This window comes from Ceratosolen solmsi, unplaced genomic scaffold (assembly GCF_000503995.2).
Source record: "Ceratosolen solmsi marchali unplaced genomic scaffold, CerSol_1.0 scaffold16, whole genome shotgun sequence".
Lineage (NCBI taxonomy): Eukaryota > Metazoa > Arthropoda > Insecta > Hymenoptera > Agaonidae > Ceratosolen > Ceratosolen solmsi.
In genome coordinates, this window is record NW_011948451.1 from 150630 (window position 1) to 173846 (window position 23217).

The 23217-nt window shown below is 33.6% G+C and overlaps 2 protein-coding genes across 2 annotated transcripts; one reads left to right on the forward strand and one right to left on the reverse strand.

Moving 5' to 3' along the window:
* Nucleotides 1–3344: 3344 nt before the first annotated feature.
* On the reverse strand, nt 3345–13391 carry SdhA (succinate dehydrogenase, subunit A (flavoprotein)). The gene is made up of 9 exons (XM_011505068.1): nt 13148–13391; nt 11322–11748; nt 6721–7119; nt 6006–6174; nt 5756–5922; nt 5206–5432; nt 4865–5009; nt 3872–4176; nt 3345–3449 (listed from the first exon to the last, which is right to left on the reverse strand). The coding sequence occupies exons 1-9, from the start codon at nt 13205–13207 to the stop codon at nt 3363–3365; spliced, it is 1986 nt and encodes a 661-aa protein (XP_011503370.1). The 5' UTR covers nt 13208–13391; the 3' UTR covers nt 3345–3362.
* LOC105366574 (non-histone chromosomal protein 6) lies at nt 9140–10687 on the forward strand. Its single transcript, XM_011505067.1, has 4 exons — nt 9140–9495; nt 10011–10131; nt 10192–10425; nt 10533–10687. The coding sequence occupies exons 1-4, from the start codon at nt 9320–9322 to the stop codon at nt 10620–10622; spliced, it is 621 nt and encodes a 206-aa protein (XP_011503369.1). The 5' UTR covers nt 9140–9319; the 3' UTR covers nt 10623–10687.
* Nucleotides 13392–23217: the final 9826 nt, after the last annotated feature.

Sequence of the window (23217 nt, forward strand, 5' to 3'; positions counted from 1 at the left end):
TTATCATTCGCCCCCCCCCCCCCCACGGTTTAGCGAACAAGAGGTCAAGTAAGAAAATTAGTAAATTAGTCCTTGGAAAGTTATAATAATAAATCGTCGAGCAATCTCGTACGTTCTAAGCCAATTTCGCTCGAGGACTTTAGCTGCCTTCGCCCTGGCGACGAGAAGGAATGATCGGTCCAGCGTGTCCAAGCGCAATATGCCCCGGGATCGTCAGAGTCGCTTCCTCGGCGCACCGATCAATCGTGAGGGTTGGCCGGTGCCGTGGCAGCTAGGGAAAAGCCACTCGACTCCAAAAAATCTGCGCGATCCCCGCTCCACCAGGCAACTCGACGAAGCTGAGCTTCGCGCGTGGATCGTTCAGCGATGGATGACGAGTTGTTAGTTAAAGCGGCTCGCCGATGCAGCAGGACGCGGCGTATGCTATGTGAATATTAGGCTAGTTAATGATGAAACTGATAAGACTAAAAGTGCATGGTCCGATAAGAGAGGTCTTTGTACTCGAAGGCACAATGCGATCCTCCATTAAATTAGAGTTGTGTTATTTAAATGTATTTGTATTGTCGGTTGGCTTAATTCAGATGAAATATTCGTGACATGGCTATAGTTTAACGATTAGAGCATGTAAAATATTGTACAAAATACGTATTTATCTTGGTCTTTTGTAAAGAAAAAAGTGACCACTGGACTGGTCTCCCCGACCACTAGGGCACGGATAACATTGTAAAAAAAAAAAAAAAAAAAATTAAAAAAAAAAAAACAACAACAAGAACAACAACAACTACTACTACAAGAACAACAATAATTAACAAAATGTTGGCTTAATCAATCGTTCATTGCGTAGCTTACAAAGTCAAAATAAAATGAAATATATGACTCGGAAGGAAAAGCATTTACGTCATGGCGTCATCGAGCGTTTGACTTCTCCGTGCACAATATTCTGATTAAAACAAAAATAAACAAACCAAAAAAAATAAACAAAAAGACAAATAAAAAACAAAAAAAAACTTATAAATTCACTATTTTGTTTTGAAATGCGAGAAATGTAATGTGCTCCCTCCCTGCTCCACCCCCCCCCTCTCCCTCATAATCGATCGTTTCATCATTAGGTTTAATGGATTTAATTATAAAGTTTTCTGAAGTATTAACTCCCGAGACGAGTTTTGATTTTTTGCTTTAGAAAATATTTCAACGACTATAATTTTTATTTAATGTTACAAAATTTGTATTTATGGCCGTGTAAAGTTGAAAATTGGGCTCAATAAACAAATACTTGTCAACTAGTAATACATGGTATATTTAATATAGCAAAACAAACCTTTCTCCTTTATACATTATACATTGGGACGTTTGGCTTAAAGTGATAATACATGTTTAATGTCAAACTGAGAATGAGCAGCTTATAAATAATTTTTCCGAAAGCAATATCTAATTGGCTTTTCCGGCTCAACGACTACTCGTTATTATTGCTACATTATACTTTATTTCATACTATTGTAAACTTTAGATTGCGGAGTATAATAAAAAATATATTCTCCCAAGAGTTTTGTACTCCAAGTAGCGAGGTATTAATTAATAATAAGTTTTTCTTTTTCTCCCTCTCTCTCATCCTCAAATTTCTCCCTAATTTAGAAGGGACGACGACGTGTTATTATAAAACAACTTGTCGAATAAAACGAGAAAATTTTCACGAATCCCAGGAACGCATAGAAATATATTAACTTCTAATCGATAAATATATATTTCTACATATATATATATATATATATATATATATATATATATATATAGATTTATAAAGTGAAAAAAAAACAAACAAACAAACAAACAAAAATCTCAAACACAAATATGCACTAATGTGTTTATTCACAATCTTTTATTGACACAAATGTACCGTATACACAGGGGCTTGTCTATGCAATTACACTTTCCAAAGAATAGATAATAATAAAATCGAAATTTCCAATTATACCGTATTATTAAATTTTATTCGACTCGTACGCAAACTCACAATCATAGATGTTATTTAAAATTATTATTTTATAGGCTAGTAAAGCATATCAAGTGTCGGGCGCTCAATGACTTGACATAATGAACAAAAAACGAGCGTAATAGAGTTAAAACAGCGACAATAATGTCTTATCTTTCGTTGAAACGACGATTTTGGTGGGAAACGAAAGAAGAGTATCGTCGAAATACTGGTAAGTGCTCGCTCGACTCGTTAATACTCATTGTTACCGCAATTCCTGTGTCACGACAGGTACGCATCCTCACCTTTCGACAACAATGACTGACAATTTTTTCTAACTTTTACAATGATTCTCGATACGATTCTTAAAGCTTTTGCATCAAGCTCCTTTACACATTAGATAAGGATAAGGACTTTCATCTTTGCAAGATAATTCATTAATTTTTTTATTATTAACAGTCGCGACCAAATATTTCGTTTTTTTTTTTTTTTTTTTTTTTTTTTTTTTTTTTTTTTTTTTTTTTTTTTTCACACGACCCTTTTACCTCATATTGGCGCTCGAGATACTACTAAGTTGATGTTTCGTTTAACGCTTAATTTTCTTCTACGGTGATGTATTTTAATGTAAAGTCGCGTCGCGTCGCCCATTGGCTTTTTACCTGCAAAACTCTTTAAAGAGAAATCACGTAGAAACTTCTTCTTTTTCCTTTTTTTTTTCTTTTCTTTTGTTTTATTTTTTTTTCTTTTTTTTTTTTTTTTTTACAAAAAATTAAAACATACGTATAATAATATCAATCTGAATTGATAAGATTACTTGCCTCTTGATTCTTATACCTAAGATTCAAAGTAAATATTATTCAATAATAATTAAAAAAAAAAAAAAAATCAATAATGTACACATGTTTCACCAACGTCGTCTTCAAATGATTAGCACTTGTATTATGGATTATTATTGTTATGATTATTAATATCATCTCTACTAAGACGTCTGTATTTTACAGCTGCTGGTGCAATGAGGCATTACTTTGCATCGAGAGTCCTGATGGTCTATTCCTATTTATATTAAGCAATGAGTGAGTGAGTGAGTGAGTGAGTGAGTGAGGGGGGGGGGGGACCGTGGGAAGAAAGAAAAATAAAAATAAAATTTGACGATGAGCTTTGGTACTCGCGCAAAAACAATAAATATGGAGATTGCGTATACGCTGATCAAAATGAATATAAATTGAGGAGTTACAGCGGGGCTCGTTATTATATATTGTCGGTGAATCAGTTCCTGTCGTGCTGCTGATCATGTAGCTTTCGATAATCGTTCTTAGAATTAATTTCCAAACTGTCCAATGACACCGTGAGGTATCGGAGTCACAGATTACCCTCAATAGCCGGATTATGTAATTTAATAGGAACGAATGGCGGGTGGTACGGTGCTGCATTCATTGTCATCGAGTGTCTTGTCGATGACGGGCCTGTAATTGATTGTCACCTACGGATGAAAATTCACGCCCAATCAATCATTAAATTATCGTAATAATACGGTGTGAGTAATTAACATTTATCAGTCTCATTGGCATAGCCTTCATTACACTATATCACTTAATTCGGCTCTGATAATCTTTAGGCGAACCGAATTGGTGATTTTAGATTTTTCAGAGACAGGTAGTTGGAAACTATCATTACATTATTAATTGAATGAAGCAATTACTACCGTCTTTTCTCAAATTCAAGCCCGATCGAGTTTAAAACTTATCCATATGTCCCATTATTCTCATTCAAACCCTCATAAACTTTATCAATTTCACAATTTCATTAGTCTATTAACTAGCAAGTTCCATGGGATCGTCCAACGTAAACATTATTATGAGTAAGTTGGAGCCGCGTAACTTAAGTTCTCTCCTTATTTCTTACCTCTCCAGTTTCGTGATTGATGTTCGTGAGGGTGTGTTTTCGCCAATGCTGGTCCAGAGGTTTGGGCTCTTGGGATTCCAGGGGCTTACTGTAATCGTATTCGTCCACTCGATTCTTGAAATCTTCGCGCGCATGGGCGCCACGGCTCTCCTTGCGATTTTCGGCCGCGAAAATCGTCTGCAAGGCGTTGAGCATTAAATTTTGCAACTCGAAGGTCTCGATCAGGTCCGAGTTCCAGATGAGCGATTTATCCGTGATTTTCAGGTCGTTTATGTTTTTGTAGAGCGCAAGCATCCGTCGGCAACCTGTTATTTTAGAATATTTGTTTACTCAGACGGGGTTTGGAAAAATGTTAACCATCGCATGCCCGACATACTGAAATTTTCAATATACGCGCGTTTGAACGACCTCGTTTGTCAAAGGGGCAAGAAAATCGTTGGCCAACGCGATGTTGCGATTAAATTATATAATCGATAATCGTGCATGAAAGATTGACGGGAGAGTAGATTTACGAGAAAATTATTGGAAAAAATTTTCTCCAAACTTAATGTAACTTAATTTTTTCCAAACGTAACTTGAATGTATCATTGTTATATAATTAGCATTATGGCAATTCACCCATCAATTTATAAATTTTAATTTAATTAAAATTTCAATTTAAAAATTTACTGCTGATAATAATGATAATAGTAATAAAAGCATTATATATATATATATATATATATATAAATATATATAATAAAACTATTATACCTGAAACTTTATTGAAATATGGTAAAACCAAATAAATGAAAAAAGAGTAGTAATTTTATATTAGTTCGGCATGCCGTTCGAAATAATTTTATCCACTTGTTGTACGACTGGCGAGCCACTTGCCTATTCAAACGCCTTTTAAAAGCTTTCGGTATTATTTTTGTCCCGGAAAAAAAGCGAGAAATACCTTAAAGCTTAATTGTTAACGACAATGGAGATACGATTGATGATTATCATTACCTTCTTGTAAAACATCGGCCTGTCTGAATACCGCGGCGTGACTTTGCATCGTCTTTTGCATTTCCAATCTTAATTGGGCTGTTGGTACACAGCCTTTCCTATACCTTATTTGATCGAGATTCGCCACCGTCGCTTCCCCGGAATTCTGCAACGCAAACACAATTACCAGATATTTTTTTAGCCAGAACTTTCATTAAAAGTATGGTAGACGCAACCACGTTGGCCACGCAGGCATATATCCATACCACATTATCAGAAAGACACTGACATGATATGACGACCCTAATGGGCTTCTCATCTCAACCCTCTCGATCTTCATTTGACAAGGGCAATTGGTTTACCTGCTTCAGCTCGCCGATGGTCTCGCCGGGTTTGTTCTCCTCGGAAATGGTCTTGGCGCACGCTCGGCCGAACACTACCAAGTCCAGGAGGGAGTTGGCACCAAGTCGATTGGCACCGTGGACAGACGCGCAGCCGGACTCGCCGCAGGCGTACAAACCGGGCACCACCACATCCGCGTCATCCTTCCTCGTGAGAACCTGGCCACGGTAATTCGTGGGTACGCCACCTGTCCAAAGCATTATTACCACCTTAATGTATTTATTAGCCGGGGGGCAGTGTAGCTTAGGCTTTTGGTTGGGGGGGGGGGGAATCTCTGGAAAAGAGACAGTTGAAGATGAAGAAAGATTGAATAAAGAAAGGACAAAATAAACGGCTCGGGCGAGCAAATAAAATGATCGAAAGTTCAATTCACTTGCTTAAATAAGAAATAATTAATCTTGGACATAAATGGACATAAATACATTTGGTTCTTTTGCGGGGAGGGTGGGGTGTGTCTCTCTCGGAAATTTTTAAGAAAATTCGTATAGAACGATGGATAGTTAACGTTACCCATATTGTAATGGACGGTGGGTAATACGGGAATGGACTCGCGTGTAACATCCACCCCGGCGAAAATCATTGCAGTTTCTGAAATGCCCGGAAGTCTGGCGGCTAATTGCTCAGGGGGTAAATGATGCAGCTGTAGGTAAATATGATCTTTATCGGCGCCAACACCTCTGAAACAAAGTGGCTCGTTGTCTTATTTATAAACTGTTGGCCAGTTGCAATACTGGCTTACAAAACCAACCATCTTACTTACCGTCCTTCTCGAATTTCAATGGTCATTGACCTCGAGACTACGTCTCGGGATGCAAGATCCTTTGCCACTGGTGCATAACGTTCCATAAATCGTTCCCCTTCGCTATTCACTAGGTAACCACCTTCTCCTCGGCTACCCTCGGTTATGAGACAGCCAGCTCCGTAAATACCTAAGCAAACGTTTTTTTTTTTCCATTCGATTAATACATCTATCCAAATGTTTTATTTTCCGACTGATTTCTCTTAAACTTTATTGCATCACTTAACCTTCTGCTTTAAGTAATACAATTATATATTATTTTAAATACAATACGGCATTATCGCCGTGCGCTTATGCTTTCACGTTAATGTTCCTTTAATATTCAGTTTGACGTACTTTGTTAATTATCCCGAATCCCACAATCAAATATTGCAATTCTACCATCTTTTATACATTTTATTAGATATTTTTAAATTATACCTCTAATTTACGTGATATAGCTGCTACACAGTTAAAATGAAAAACAAAAAACAGAAAGGAAGATTGTGCGTGAGTAGTAATTGGTAAGGGCGAATTGGTAGGAGCTCGTACAAGACCTCGTCCTCGTATTATGATATAGAGAGGCATTGTTAAATTAAATGTGGGCGCAATGTCGAGATCCATGGATTGAAAGTCCATCCGAATCTGTGGAAATTTGATGTAGCTCGACAATTATTGGAATTTGCCCGTAGCTTACCCGTTGGATGGAACTGCACGAATTCGAGATCCTGGTTGGCTAGGTTGGCTCGCGAGACCATGGCCGTGCCGTCACCGGTGCAGGTGTGAGCCGACGTGCACGAGAAGTAGGCCCGTCCGTAGCCGCCGGTCGCCAGTACCGTGTTCTTCGCCCGGAAGCGATGCAGAGTGCCGTCCTCGAGGCTAATGGCTATTACACCGCGGCACTCGCCGTCCTCCATCAGCAGATCGAGGGCAAAGTACTCGACGAAGTAGTTGCAGTCGAAGCTCAGCGACTGCCCGTAGAGGGTGTGGAGGATGGCGTGGCCCGTCCGGTCGGCGACGCAACAGCACCGATGGGCCTGTCCGCCCTTGCCGAACTTGAGCGACTGGCCACCGAAGGCGCGCTGATAAATTTTACCTGCAATTGTAATGTTCCTTATAGTATTCGAGATTAAACTGTCCCTATTTTATCGGTTTTTTTTTTCTTTTATAAGTCTGCCAATGGTTAAGTTAACTAGTCTTGTTATCAATGATATGAAATTGTTAGATTAAGTGTGAGGAAAATACTTTAAAGTTGTCAATTTTAATGCTCGACACCTGACTTACTTGTTTCGACAAAACTATCCGTCTTTGCAGTTTTCATAGAAAATCGAGTTTCTAAACCTGAGTTATTATATTCTGAATTAATATAATATATGTATATGTATTTCACATAGAATGTCGATAAATAAATACATATTTATTATCATATACTGTTGAAAAATAAATATAAATCATAAAGGCATTGAGATATAAATTAATTTTTACAACCGGTCACATATTCACAGAGTTTCCAACTTTCTTGATACCAGGATCGTTAATAATGGCCAAACAGATATTATTTACCCAATTTCCAATTTTAAAAACGACTATGAATTTCGTGCTACGTGGGTTTGACAAAATATTAAATTATACATTTAACAATCTTTATCGTTGCTGATGATCTTGGCTTTAAAACTTTACGCTTTACCTTTAATAAATTCTTGACTTTAATTTTATATATTATCATATGCCAATAAAGCAAGTAAATTGATGGTCATGAACTTGGTGGTTTATGAATCAAAATTACTCATCAAAAGGTTAAATTCAAAGTCGTAATTATTATAAGGGAATACAAGTATTTACTTTCGAGGTGAATATCACTTTATACGTTCTAAAATAATTTTAAAAGCAACAAATCAAACAACTATAATTTAATATTCTCAAAAAAAAAAAAAAAAAAAAAAAAAAAAAAAAAAATGCTATATACATATAGAATTGATTAGTTTTCAAAAAAAGTCCGTGCTACGTCCGATTAACGTGCTGACTATTTTGTTTGAAAAACAGATTATATTAGACAAACTAAATTTCACTTTACAAAGCTAAAAACTATTACATTTATGTATTAACAATTGTTTATTATAAAGATTTTCATGAAACATAAAAGTTAATTTAATAATAATAATAATACTAAGTCGACCTATAATGCAATAGAGAAATTACAATTAAAATGTTAAGAAACTCGATCAATTTTTGCACAGTTTTATCATCATTCGACTAAAAATAAAATTCGTGTATAGCTTCAGAAATACTTATGATACGTTCAATAAAAACATATTCAATTAATCATTTCCTTTCGTATTAGACTACACGTTACAAACTTTGTAATAAATATATTAACACAACGATTAATGAAAGAAAGTATTTTCGATAGTAATACATTTTTCAAAATATTTATCTATTTTTTGATATTATTTTCATATACAACTTAAGAAAATACTTTGTAAAATATAGCAGCTATCTTCAAAACACAAAGAAGAAAAGGAATTTTAATTGGTAATATTTTATAAAGTTTGAATTTATAATTATAATTGTCAGCGAACTATATAAAATCAATTATTCAATTAATGAAGAATAAATCAATAGATAAAAAGCAAACTATATTTTATCTTCTCTCTATTCTCTATATTCTCTATATTCTCTCTCTCTCTCTCTCTCTCTCTCTCTCTCTCTCTATCTATCTATCTATCTATCTATCTGTCTGTCTATATACTTTTTTATTTTTATTTTTATTTTTAAAATCGAAAGCATCATTTAGAAATCAATTTAAGAAATTATTTTATATTTGTAATTAAAGTATTTTAATGGAATGAATAAATTTTTTTTTCTCCATATATTAATTTATATTTTAGAAAAGTAATATGTAAAAATACACTGCTTTCAATTTTGCTTAAAACTTTAATTTAAGTCTCTTATTCACTTTAGTATTGTTTTTTTTTTTTTTTTTTTTTTGTTATAGATGGAAAATAGTTTGTAACTATAAGCGAAAGCAACCATTGTATGTAAAAATATTTTTGGAGAACTAGATTTCAAGTACGTTTAAAAAAAGGAGAGCTAACTTCGGTTTCGAAAAAGAAAAAAAGACGAATCAATGCTTGGCAACTGAGTTAGGATTTGTTATATCTTCAAACGTCTCTTTTTTCTAAATTTTGTATCCGAAATTTTCGCATTTTAAGAAAATTTTAGAGAAGAATATCAATAAAATGTTAACAATTTAAGTAGAATATAAAATTTCAGCCTCCTATTTCGTTCTTAACAAAATGGATACCAATAGATTGAGGGAAAGTAGTGATGAACAGGACGATCAGGATGATCCAGATCAAGAAAACGTAACCAACAGTGCGGTGAACGATGTAAAAGGGACGGAGGATAGATTTATTGAAGATAGACGAGAAAGTCGCTCCAGTCTAAGCCGCAGGTCATCAAAACAGAAGAGGTAAATTCATCCTACGAAAGTAGTTATTAGCATATATCTAATAACAAGACAAGGAAAGAATGTTAAATTATCCCATTTATTTATTTATTTTGTTGTCGTCGTCGTCGTCGTCGTCGTCGTCGTCGTCGTCGTCGTCGTTGTTGTTGTTCAGTGCGAGCAATGAATTTCAATTAAGTAAATTCACTCGAGTGACGAATGTTGCCTGTAATTTTTTAAAAATTTACCATTACAATTGTTGGAATAATATTGAATACACAAGTTATATGGTGTGGATTTTTGCATAATCAGTTTTGATAATTTTGTGCTTCTTAGAAAGTAAGTCGATATGAAACAAAAAAACAAAAAAAAAAACAAAAAAAAAACAAAAAAAACAAACAAAAAACAAAAAAAAAAACAAAAAAAAACAAAAAAAAACAAACAAACAAACCACGTACGTGCAATAATAATGCTATAAATATTCTATTAACGTTATTGTTTTGTATATAAATGAACAGATTTTATTAATTTGTTTGCAGAAATAACTCAAGATCAGAAACACCACAGAATCATTCTCGTACGTCAAATCAACTAAATTCGACAAAACGCAGTTGGAGAAGTGCTAATGCCTTTATAAACTTTGTGCAAGATTTTAAAAGGGTAATAAAAGCACACTTATTATAATAATTTTTTAAAGAATTTAACAAACAAACATCTTAGGATTATCCTGACATGACAATCGGTCGTAACATCTTTCAAATATGTGGCGAAAGATGGAAAGCCATGTCAAACGATCAGAAACAGCCATACATCGCAGCTGCAAATAGTGTGAAGAGGCTAAAACAACGAAAAGTGGTCGATAATTGCGAACAACAAATTAAAAAATCTGTTACACGTGTTTCTAAGCGAAAAGCTGATACGAAACGAAAAGAAACAAGTCAGAAGCTGTCTAAGGTTGTTCTTACACTACTAACCCTTGCTTTTATATTGTTTAAAAGTTTATAAAGTAACGTTTTATCAGGTAAAATATGTTTTGATCATTTTTAATTTTTTTATGTAAGGCAATTATACGAGTCCCAAAGAGCAATTCGGATACTGATACCGCAACAACAACGGTACATTCGTCAATGAGTGATGCTGACAGTTTGTAATAAATATACTTTGTAAAAGTTCTGTGTTAAACGTTTCTTAATTGAAGAAAAAAATTTTCTCTCTCTCTCTCTCTCTCTCTCTCTCTCTCTCTCTCTCTCTCTCTCTCTCTCTCTCTCTCTCTTACCGGTCGTGTTTCTCGCACTTTTAAGAAAGATATAACCAGAGGCTTTTATTACTTAATTGATAAAAACGAATTTTTTATTTTCAATGAAAAAAAAGTAGCTCAAAGCTTGTGTATAAATGTGGGAAAAATTGTTTTTGTACAATAATGCTTATTTCATTATGAAAATAAAATTTGACTTTAGACTAATAATCAGTTTCGTGCTATAATTTAGTAGACTAATACATAAGCTTAGGAACGCTTTATAATTACGTCAACTTTTTATGTATGGCATTGTGGGATTAAAATAATGTGGGTCAGTCGCAATAATAGAAGCATTAGCATCCAGTTATGCTCCAAGCCCCCTCTCCCCCCCCCCACCTACCCACCCACCTCACCTCACCTCACGCCCATCCCCCACCGTGTCACCAACACAACCAACACCACCACAGTCACCATTACACCACCCCGCCAATCCACTCACCTACCCACCCGCCCACAATACCCCAATGCCATTGATCATTATTTACAGCTCAAACAATTGAATTTTTCTCTTACGAACGTTGACTGTACTTCATAATTTTCTTAATTAGCTTACCCTCTTCGGTTCGACTGAAGGGCATGCCACAGTTTTCTAATTCAATGACAGCTTTCGGGGCCTCTCTCGTCATATAATGAATAGCATCTTGATCGCCAAGCCAATCCGATCCCTTAACAGTGTCGTACATGTGCCACTGCCATTTATCCTCTTCCATGTTTCCAAGGGCAGCATTAATACCTCCTTGAGCGGCAACGGTGTGAGATCTCGTTGGGAATAGCTTGGTAATAACCGCAGTTTTAAAACCTTCCTCGACAAGACCATAAGCAGCTCGAAGACCAGCACCACCAGCTCCGACTACCACCGCGTCGTACGTGTGATCGACTAATGGATAATTTGCTGAAATTCCATCACAATACTTTGTCGTTTTGTTATCCGGTGTGTAGTGCAGAGAGCGCTGAGTTATTATAGGTAGGCCTAATTTATTCTAAAAACAGAATTTTTTAAACCGTTAAGTTTACAGTCTTCTATATAAGTTTGGCGTGTGCTTCATTTATATCTGAATTGGCACAATTATATGGCATGCTTATAGCTTGATAATTATGCGTAACATTCAAGAAGCATAATTCCACAATTGTCAAAAGTCTAATGTAAATGTCAATTATTTGGCGAGTGGCTGTTACATCGATGGCTACTCTAGCCAGTTTTATCATTTAAGGGTAAGTAATGTCAATGGAAAGTAAGTTAAACGTAAACGAATAGATGTTAGTGGAACGTCTAGGAGCTCGTCCAATCATTATCGAATACTGTGCTCTTAATACAATCCAAGAAGCACAAATTTTATTAGATGTACATCCATGTACATCAAGGGATAGGTTCTTAATGGTATCAACAACCGTCGAGCCTTGGCCAGTTACATAAATTGAATTCCTTCTGTCGTAATAATAATTTGATTAAATTAGTCACAAATAAGAGTTTAAGATCACGCAAACATACCAAATACTCTAGTGGATAAAAAATCCATCGCAACTAACGTACTCACATCAAAACCGAATTATATAATCTTACTTTCAAGCATTAAGGGAAAAGTGTATTGTCTTGCCACATCAATTACGACTCAATTTCATTTTCCAATAGCACCACCCTCGGCCTCGCAAATAAAGCTTCGTTACAAAGGTAAAGTGCAGGTACCTTTTTGTCAAAAAGTTTTATATCGCTTAGAGGACTGAGTTACGAGCCGATGTCGTGGAAATGCCATATCTACTGAAAAACTTTCATCTCCATAATGGAATACAATTCAAAATCGTTTGCATAACGATCCTATCTCGAACTCCTGAAATAACCGAGATGGATGAATAAATGAAAAAGCAAATAAGAATAAATTTTTCACGTTCACGTAAATGCGTTGATAAAGAAATTTAACGGCGCGAGGGCAATGAAAGCTTCGACGAAGGCCGGTTAAGGGTTTTCTCGCTAATGAAAATCGTCTGCTAAGCGCCTCGGCATCCCGTTTAACTCAACTCGACTCGCCTCGTAATAATCGTCGTCTGGCGGCTAACTTACGTACTCGCACGTACGCACTTCGTAATATCGATAATCGAGATGCTACGAGCATTTACCGGGAGAAGAAATTTTTACGAAGAACAAGTAAGAGAACGTGTAAAAGGTAGCCTTACGTAATAATCCACGACCGAGGAAGTTTGACGATACTAATACAATGAAAATATTCGGTATGGCGGGTAAGAGTGGGGGTTGGGGAGGGGGAGAGAACACGAGGATCGCGGGGAGCCACGAGAAGGAAAGTAAGGGGGCGACTGGGGGTCGTCCAATGTCCTTTTACCGACGTCCCAACGTAATTATGTAATCGGCTTAAGGTGAGTCCTTACTAGCGTCGTCGTCGGCAGGCCCTTGGCGACGAAGCTCGAAAGCTTCAACATCCCGTTCATCCTGGCACTCGTGCACCTCGCACGCTCCCCCTCTTTAGTAACTTTGATTCACCGACTCTTCTACTAAACTCTTTAGTCTTTCACTCGCCAAGTGAAAATCCTACTGCGACGACTCTCGCGGACTTTCCAATCCGGGATACTTCAACGATACGTTTGCCGCTGCTGTTGCCGCTACTGCTGCTGCCGCCGCCGACGCCGCCGCCGCCGCCGCCGCCGCCGCCGCCGCCGCCGCCGCCGCCGCCGCCGCCGCTACTCAACAGGAATCGGAATAAGATGCACTTCACCACCACACGCACTTATTCCACGGCACTCGTGACCGTGTATTGGATATAGGATTTTGCTCTCTCGCTCTATCCGCGATTATCTGCTGGGCAGTCGTCCGCCGCCTGTCGATTCGATGCCGATCGCTCACCACCTCGAGCTACGACGACGATACGCGTGTGCCTGTTACGTTACGATATTCCTCGATTCTCGTTTGCGCCAACTACTCTGATCCACTCTGTGCGCGCGCATTGCACGTGATATTTGGCTGAGTGACGGAGAAGAACGGGACATGGGGCGGGAAGCCAATGAATGAAGAATAGAGTCGTTCGCTCGCCGATTAAAGCCGCGTCCAGTTTTTCCTGCTTTTCGCCATTTGGATCATCTTCGGCTTTCCCCATCATTCTTTAAATTGATCTATTCCATTTCCCAAGTACTTTCCGATCCTAATGGGGGTGGTGGTGGTGATGGTGGCGGTGGTTGGGGAGGAGGTAATTTGTAGGTTATGGAGCGGCAAATAGGGGTTGGTGGACGAAGGGGTTGGGGGGCGGGGCGGGGGGGGGGGGGGGGTGCTACGGCGCGACGTTGAGTCTTCTTATTTTTAAAAGTTGACGCGTAGCGCACGAGTATGGTGCATACGCTGATTTACTTGCAGCGGGAATTATGAATTAACGAGGATTCTAAAAGACGGCTTATTCTTTCTTCCCTTCTGAAAATGCTGAAGGTTACTCGCGCCCTTTTATTAAGACATTGATTATCACGGTGGCTCTCGTGTACGTTAACGTAGATGCAAACGAGTTTGTTTTCAAAGCATTGGCTGACAAGTAATTAGCCCCGAATATCATTACCGCGTATTGAAAGATGGAAATAAACTCGATTGTATTGCTTTACTTATCTTCTAATATTGAATGAACATAATTTTTTCCGTTTTATGTCTATCTAAAGTTTTATCAATCATGACTTTCTCTTACTTATCACTGCTCTGAAAGATTCTTCATCACATATAAAAAAAAATCAACTATATATCGAATGTATTCTCATTAAATTAATAATTATTGTGATAAGGTAATTTGTAACTAACGGTAAATTTAAAAAAAAAACTTGAAAGTAAAATTGAAAATAAATATACCTTCACGATACGAGAAGTATATCGATATATATATATATATATATATATATATATATATATGCATGTATGTATGTATGTATGTATGCATGTATGCATGTATATATACACATTAAAAAAAAAAAAAAAAAAAAAAAAAAAAAAAAAAATATTATTAGTAATTATTCTAGTTCAATTATTGAAATATAATTTTAATTGTTTTTTTATTTATTGACTAGCAAAACGATGTATTATTAAATCATTACGATAATTAAATTGAAGAAAGCTATTCTTAATATGTACGTGAGTATGTATCCATTTAAATGGACACATTAAAATGAGTGAATAAAGTGAAAAGGCAAAGATTTAGTTCGTTATGAAATAATAGTAAACAGATAAAATTGAAAATAGGAGAGTAATGGGAACGATGATTTTCTTGAATTTTCCAATGCTAATTAATCGAGGAATCTTTTAACGACATCTATACATCAAATAAATATATAGTTGTAAATAATATTTTTTATTAATACTAAGCAAAAGCAATTTGTTATATATTGCGTCAGCATTACGTTATATGATAGATGGTTAACAAATATACAATTTATTTATTGAATTCTTTTACGTTACACATAAATAATATACAACTATATAGAAAAAATTTACATTGGACTATTATTATCAATATTATTCGAATAAATATCACTAACAATGACTTTTTATCGTCCTTAACTTTTTAATACATTATGCTTATAAATTTGACAATAGAATTTATTATTTTCGTTATTTTTGATAATTATAGAGGGTATGAGAAATATTATTCAATGTAGCGAGAAAAAAATATTGTAAATAATACATTTTACAATTCGAAAATAAAATAATCACTATTTCACTATAGCTTTATGTATTCAATTACTTATATATCGATGACTTTTAGTTTCCATATAAAATTATAATGTAGGAAGCATGAATTTTCATGCAATGAAGGCTGGAAATTTTAAATATAAAAATGCGAATACAAAATTTTATGTAGTAGATAATAGTTAATGTTAGTAAATATTAAGTGAAAATAGGATTAATCATAATTAGAATGATTAATTATTTACAAATAATAGCAATAATTCATAGCAATATTCCCATGGGCTCACGTATTAATTAGAATTAAATTAAGCCGATCAATATACCCAGTAGTTTCAAATGTTGGCAATTTCATTTAATTCACAATCCTTTGTTCTTTTCTTATGATAGGTGAAATATATTTAGCCTCCCATTCAACGAGTGCTGTACCGATTATCAAGCGATAAGAAATGAAAATTGTATTTGTAGTCGAGTTATGTAAAAACATTACTAATTTATGTTACTTTTTCTCTCTCAAAGTGCTCACTTTCATTATTGCAGAGCTATTACAAGAATTAAGTTTTAAAATAAGTTTACGACCGTTGAAAGGAATATGCGATTGAATAAAATTTTCCTTTCTATTAAGTTATTGGATTTGTCTTACATTTTAAGTTATTAACATTCAATTTAGCAATTTAGTTAAAAAAAAAAAAAATTATTCCTAATTTCATTGACAAATTGTTACGTGAAATGTAAACTTGTTCCATTTTCTATAAATACTGATTTTTTTTGGAGCGTCAGGCGCATTCAAGGTAATAAAAATTCCTGTTTTAATATTGAGATACAGATAATCATTATTCCCATACAGAAAACTATATATATTGCAACAAGTATTGTTGTTTATGTTTCTTTCGAATTCCGATATTAAATATCCGCTATTAGCAGTACTGTATTTCTGAAAATGCAATGAAAAATTTGATTTTAAAATGACAGAAGAGTAAAGCCTTAACTGAATAAACAGGAAATTCATTACAGAGTGCAATTATAACACTTGAATTCTTTCATTGGCAATATAACGAAAGCATATAATTTAATATTATCATCGATGATGAACACGACACGACGGGTCGATCTCAATTAGATAAAAGTCCACTCCATTTTTCTTCTCACATTTCTCTCTTAGCGTGCCGAATATATTTGTTATGATGCAATAAGCTGTTAAACATGTTGTTAATTACTTCTTTTTTTTTTTTTAAAAGAAAAAAAAAATCTAAATATCAAGTATAATATATGTAAGTAATGTGATTATTCAGTTGTTTTCTTAATATTATGAAACTGACTGATTACGCGAATGTTGGGTCAACGTTTTTCTTATTTGGTTCTGAATTGTCACTGAATAATCAAATTCGTCATTTCGCTCGAGACATTACGTATCTCGAGTCTTTGCGCTTCACAACCCAGAAAACTACGTACGTACTGCTGCATATACACGATAAAAAATTTTCAATTCCAATAGGTCAATTAATCCCGGTACTTCAAATCATTAAACGATCGTAATTCTCTTCGTGTGAAAAAAAAAAAAAAAAAAAAATATATATATATATATATATATATAAATTCATACTGTTCAAATTCATTCAAATATACGGACAAAAATATGTTTACACTTGCTGAAAATTTTAAAATAATTACAAAAGAAACATTTACATTTTCATTCCAATCGTTAAGATATTTTTGTTTTTGTTCGATAATAATGGAAATATTTTCAATTGTCACATTTCTAGAATTTTCAACAACTATATAGTAAGGGGCCATAAATTTTCCATGTTATTAACTACTTGTGAGATAAAGAATGTACACTTGAATAAAATTACGTTGGAACTTTGACTTCTGAGATAACTCAATGTATTAATTTACAAGCTAAAAATTAAATTTTTTTTTAAGTATTATTGTTAGTAGATTTTATTAAAACATCGCAAATATTTTGTCTAATTATACGCGACTTTATTAATTTCATTATAAGTAAATAATATTGCTTTAACTAATTAACTAATACGATAATGTAGATAATAAATAGCGAGTTATCGTATGCTACATTTCATTTATCATTATCAATAAATTATAAACATAAATGTTGATTATACTAATTTACTAATAAGCAAGAAACATTTAAACAAACAACGTCTTTCAGCTACTAAATTTATTTTAAAAGTTTCTCGGCCCTTCACTACTATATTACTAAAATTTGCCATTTACTTAATAATGCCTAAATTAATAACCGAAAATAAATAAAAATTGGTTATCACAAACTAATTTCCGTCCAAAGAATCTTAATTTCATTACGCATAAACGTTCATTAGCCAACGCAAATAATCTATAATTAAGTAACAAATTTATGCTTTAGAAAATAGCTTTAGATAATGATTTAGAGTTTTATTACGCTTCAATTAGTACTATCAGCTAGTTGTCCGTTAATTAAGTTTCATAAGTATATATTAATTTTTATGAACGAAGGTTAGAATATTTTGTGAAATAATTTTACTACGAGGAAGACAAGTGCATAGAATTTTAATAGAATCAGTTGGGAAGGAATGTAAATAAAGTGCAGGCTTTTACGTGCACTTTGAGTAATTCACACGCGTAATTTTTTCTAATTTCCAAACAGACATAATGCATAATTATACTTATTTGATACACGGAACAGTTGTTCCGCGGGTTTCGCTAAATCTTGTCTCGCAATTTTGCAATGCAGATTTCATCTTTAGTAGAACAACAACAAGCCACGTGAAATCGAGCGAGTAAATGTTTGCCACTAAATATTTTACACTACCAAATATTTTAATTTTATAAATTTTAGTTGCTGCTGTCGCCCAATTAATTTATCGTTTATTCCGATTAATACTATTTCATGCAATCATTTGCCGAATATCCATTTCCACATAATCAAACTAATTATATCAGTTTGCGAACGAAGTCAATCTATAGTCAATTAGTCTGAAAGAATAATATCCTGAATAATATGCTGAATATAATAATAAGAATAAATTTAATATATCGTGGATTTGGTAATTAATCAATAGTTAATACTATAAAAACGTAGTTATGCTAATGTTATTATTTTTAAACTTTATAGTAATCTATATCGAACATTAACTTGCATTCCCTTTAATTTTTTTTTATATTCATATGAAATATATTTTTAACGACTTAAGTATATATTTGAATACAATATTATAAATGTCATTATTGAAAATATATCCTCAAAAAAAAAAAAAAAAAAAAAAAAAAAAAAAAAAAAAAGTAAAAGTAAAAGTTCATGTTGTGAGGAATAGTGAAGTATCAATTAAGCGATCGATGTGGTAAAATATTAAGATTTACAATTTTTTAATTAGAAATCATAATTTATAATTGATTTAAATAGTCTGAATAAAATACGGAGATCTTAATTAGACGTATATCCAAATGAATTATCATTAAATTCTGTAGAATATTTGATTTAAAAATTAAAAAGTGATAAATTGTGATAAAAAGTGAATAATTTGCTTTTTTTTTTTTTTTTTTTGCTTATAAAGTAAATTCTCGGGGGATCGGTGCCTAATCTGTTAAAGCTATTAATTATAAGGATTTATAAGGATTCTTCATATATATATATCATAATAATATACCGAAAGGTAGCTTTCTAAATTAAAACTTGTTTTCACGTTTGATTTACTTCTACGTCTGTCGTAAATCAATTAATTTCATAGACGTTATATGATAACTAATATATTGAAAGAAAAACATTGAGAATTTAGAGGACTTTTTTTTAGCTTCCAAATGATTTAAAGTTTTTTTTTTAATTAATTAATTTATTTATTTATTTCATTACGATGAGCAACATATTTAAAATATATATTGAAAAATATGTTAAAATTGCTTAACATGACAATTATCAATTGCTTCTAATAGTGATAACGTCAATGGAAAAATTTTTTGTTTGTAATTCGTTGTTCAAGCAGTTATATGATAAATTGGTTATTCAATGTTTCCATACTTACTTATTACAAAACAAAGTACAAAGTTTTGAAATAAATAATGATCCATATTCGTCAATTAATTACAAATCGTAAATAAAATATAATTTAATTCTCAATAGGAATTTGCATTTATATCAAAAGCAATTATTTGCATTGCACTTCGCTTCAGCAGAATCCGAAACTAAAATGTCTCGGTTTCCCTTGGCCACAACCGATTAACATCAGTTACGACGAAGCGCACTTATTCTCACTCGAGAATTTCCACGACGACGGATTGAGCCATCCTTGCCCCGAATGCCTCCTATTATTGACCTCTACGTAGAACACTTCGATGACAAACGAACGAAGCGATTTTTTTTTTCTTTTTTCTTTTTTATGACTCGATTCAGTACTTGATATGCTGGTATTGTCCACGAACAGTAATTTCCATGCGAGCGAATCTTCGAGGGCGAATAGTTATATTCTCTGGAAATTACTGGATCGAGCCGCTTAAAATCATAGTGCGCGACCTTGAAGTATGAAGGTGCAAGTTGGATTCGCAGGAATTCCATGCTCCCATGGAGGGGCAATCAGACTCTCCTGGTAAAAAATGTCACGTAGCTGTTCTTCTTATTGCGCAGGTTCGTTCGCTTTATTGATATATCGTTGCTTATTCCCGTACTAGTGAATTATTTACCAAGATTAATTTAACAGTTTCTCCCGGACCATGGCTTAGTAAACTGTTGACTTTAAAGCGATCGAAAGCAGAGAGATAAAAGCCAATGGACAATGTAGGTAAATCCGTCGGTTATTTAGATTTGTATTTTATGTATGTTTTATGTGTATCGATGAAAAGGCAACAAAGTAATGGATTAATCTTGTAATCTTGAGATCCAAGTAGTAAATCAATATATTTACATAAACAAGGAAAACATGGTTTTAATTGGTTGCAAATTGTTCAGCGTCGATCTAAGGACAAAAGTACTTCAGTGTACTTCCGGCGAATAGTTCCGGCAGTCATCGGTAATCGACAAAGTCGTTGCAATAGTCGTACCGATGGGCCGTTACATTATGTTTGTCGAACGATCACTCTGGCAAACGACAATGTTGGATCAATTTCCATTTATTAGGCCTATTAAACTTTAGATCACGCAAGACTTTCGTATAATAGATGCAAATGAATTTAATCGAAATTGGAAGGGAGTGCGTGGACGATAATAAAGTAGATTTTGATCGACTTGTAGATATGTAAGTAGCGTTGGCTAAGTGAGAAAAGCCATATTACGCGTTACTGCGCATTAACGTGTGAGAAATTATTATAGGAGAGAGAATTATTATTATTCTGTGTGAGAAAGGGTCGAAGACCCGAGGGAAGGAAGAGCGCGAACCACGAAGCGTAACTTGGCTCAGCCTCATTACGTAAAAGCGGAATTAGCGAAATGAGTGGAGTCGCACTCGCATGGCCCTTTGCGTATTTCGACGCCTCTAGCAAACGAGCACAGACGAGCTCTTGCGGTCCCTTCGTCAACCATTCTCCCGACTTCCCACATCCTGTCCCACGTTGCAGCGCACAACGGACCGGAGAGCCGCGGTTACGTCTACGCGGGAGCCCAACATTGTTAACGGGGCGTCACCCAGGGGAGCTTCCGTGGCTTCCGGGAACGTAGCTCGCGAGACGCCTCTAATGCACTTGAATAATAAACTTTACGGTACATTGAAAAGTGCTCTGTGCATAAGATTGCGTAAGTTTGTTGAAACCGCCTTTCGTTCCCTCAAAGTTTCCATGGCTTAATACAAGATTTTATTCTTCTATTCATTCATCAAGGATCGTGGCATCGATCGATTGATCGATCAATCAAATGATTTATTCAAATTACACACAGATCAATCTTGCTAATTTAATCCACGAGCACTTATATTATCTATCTTTCGCTCAGACTTGTACTTTGTTGAAGCGACCTGTTAAAAATAAGCAATTTCAACACTACGAACTAAGGATCTTGAATTGTGAAGAAATATAAAAAAAAAAAAAAAAAAGAAGAACACAAGAAACAGGCTAAATTTGTCAACATATTTAGAAGTTTCAATTTATTGATTCATTTATTATTTAGTCTATTATTTATTCTTTATTATTTATTACGTTCATTTATTAATTGAACTAAGAAATTTGATGATACTTACGCGTGGATCGACAAGATATTTTGAGAATAATCGTAAAATCTTTTTCTCATAACTATTGCACGTTGCGATAAGGTAAATGCATTGGTTTGCACTAAAAAACAGCTGCATTTTTCTTTTCGATAACGACGATATTTTCACTCTTAATAAATAAATATACACATTGGTATAACCACGATCAATATCGATATTCCAATATATTACTTTAGAATTATTCACGTTATTATAAATTTTACAATTGTTTCTTTTATTTTTCTCCAGAGCTAATATTAACATATCGACGCTCGGTGATGCATTATTCTTTAAATTTATTATTCCAGACTTTTTTCTACCTATGAATTCAATAAAAATTGAAAATAAATCACTTTCATCTTTGCTTAAACATTTCACAAGACTATTCTAATTTCAACTTATTAGCTTATTAATTTTTGTAAGTAAAATAACATAAAACAACGTTTTATATAAATACAAGCATGTTTTTATTGCACTTGCAAAAATACATTTCATCGAATGACAAGTCAAATGTAATAATTACGATTGTACGATTATAAATAATGTTTATGCTATTTTAGTGCTAATTATTCTCGTACTTTCAACTAATATTTCTATGACATTTATATTTCTACATAACACAATAAAAATAAAATATCGCTCGCTAATTATCCTTAATAATGTCTTTCACGTAAATGCATGTGAAGTTTCATCTAAATCTTCATTTTATTTTCTTTTTCTTTTTTATTTTTCTTTTTATTTGTTTGCTTGTTTGTTTGTTTGTATGTTTTTTTTTCTTTTTTTTTAAACAGTTGCAAAAATTTTTTTCGCTAAGTAGCACGATTTTAGGTTGTCTAAACAAACTTTGCTTTTACTCACTGTGCTATTTTACCAGTTGAATTTCAACAATCGTTTAATAACAATTATAAGTTTCTTTACTCTTTAAATTAAATTCATATTAAAAATAAAAATAACTGTATTATAATATTTATTAACGTAAATAATAATCTTGATAATACTTTGCATATTTTAAGCAGTTTCATATCATTGTTGGCTTTGAAGAATTTTCGAAAATTTTCTCACTACATTCATAGTCTATAAATAAATAGAAATAAAAATAAAAACATGATTCTTGCTTATTATAATACTACGAAAGTAGTATTCCAAGTGACTGGATTTGAATAAATTATTAGTCAAACAAAACGCAAAAATAATTTTCGCTCACTCAATTTCATTCTTATACTTTAATGTATTAAGGCTAAAAATTTTGCTTACACGCTCAATCAATAATTATTTCCTGTTAATAATTGAATTTTCAAGATTAAGCACGGAATATGAACAAATATTTAAATATTTAAATATAAAAATATATAATGCTAGGAATGAAAGGGAATTCTCGTTACTTTAATCGTAGGGAGGAAACTTTGTATTAATTCGTATTAAAAGTCGTGAATAAAAGTAAATTAATGTTTGTATTGAAAAACTTTATGTTAAAACTACTAGTTTTGTAATATAATATCCGAGCAGATGATACGATCTAATAAATAATTTATTTATTAGATTGGAAATGAATGAATGTTCATCAATCAAAGTTCATCCGAACAACCGATTACGTATTCATAGTAATAGCAATGAGTTACATCTTA

What these genes read in the sequence shown, in the direction of transcription:
- LOC105366574 (XM_011505067.1), top strand. Translation starts at nt 9,320, where the DNA reads ATGGATACCAATAGATTGAGGGAAAGTAGTGATGAACAGGACGATCAG. An exon ending in AGGTCATCAAAACAGAAGAG is followed by an intron (nt 9,496 to 10,010) that starts GTAAATTCATCC and finishes ATTTGTTTGCAG; the next exon opens with AAATAACTCAAGATCAGAAA. An exon ending in CAAGTCAGAAGCTGTCTAAG is followed by an intron (nt 10,426 to 10,532) that starts GTTGTTCTTACA and finishes TTTTTATGTAAG; the next exon opens with GCAATTATACGAGTCCCAAA.
- SdhA (XM_011505068.1), bottom strand. Translation starts at nt 13,207, where the DNA reads ATGAACGGGATGTTGAAGCTTTCGAGCTTCGTCGCCAAGGGCCTGCCG. An exon ending in CTTCAGTCGAACCGAAGAGG is followed by an intron (nt 7,120 to 11,321) that starts GTAAGCTAATTA and finishes TTACAATTGCAG; the next exon opens with GTAAAATTTATCAGCGCGCC. An exon ending in TCAATCACGAAACTGGAGAG is followed by an intron (nt 3,450 to 3,871) that starts GTAAGAAATAAG and finishes TTTCATCCGTAG; the next exon opens with GTGACAATCAATTACAGGCC.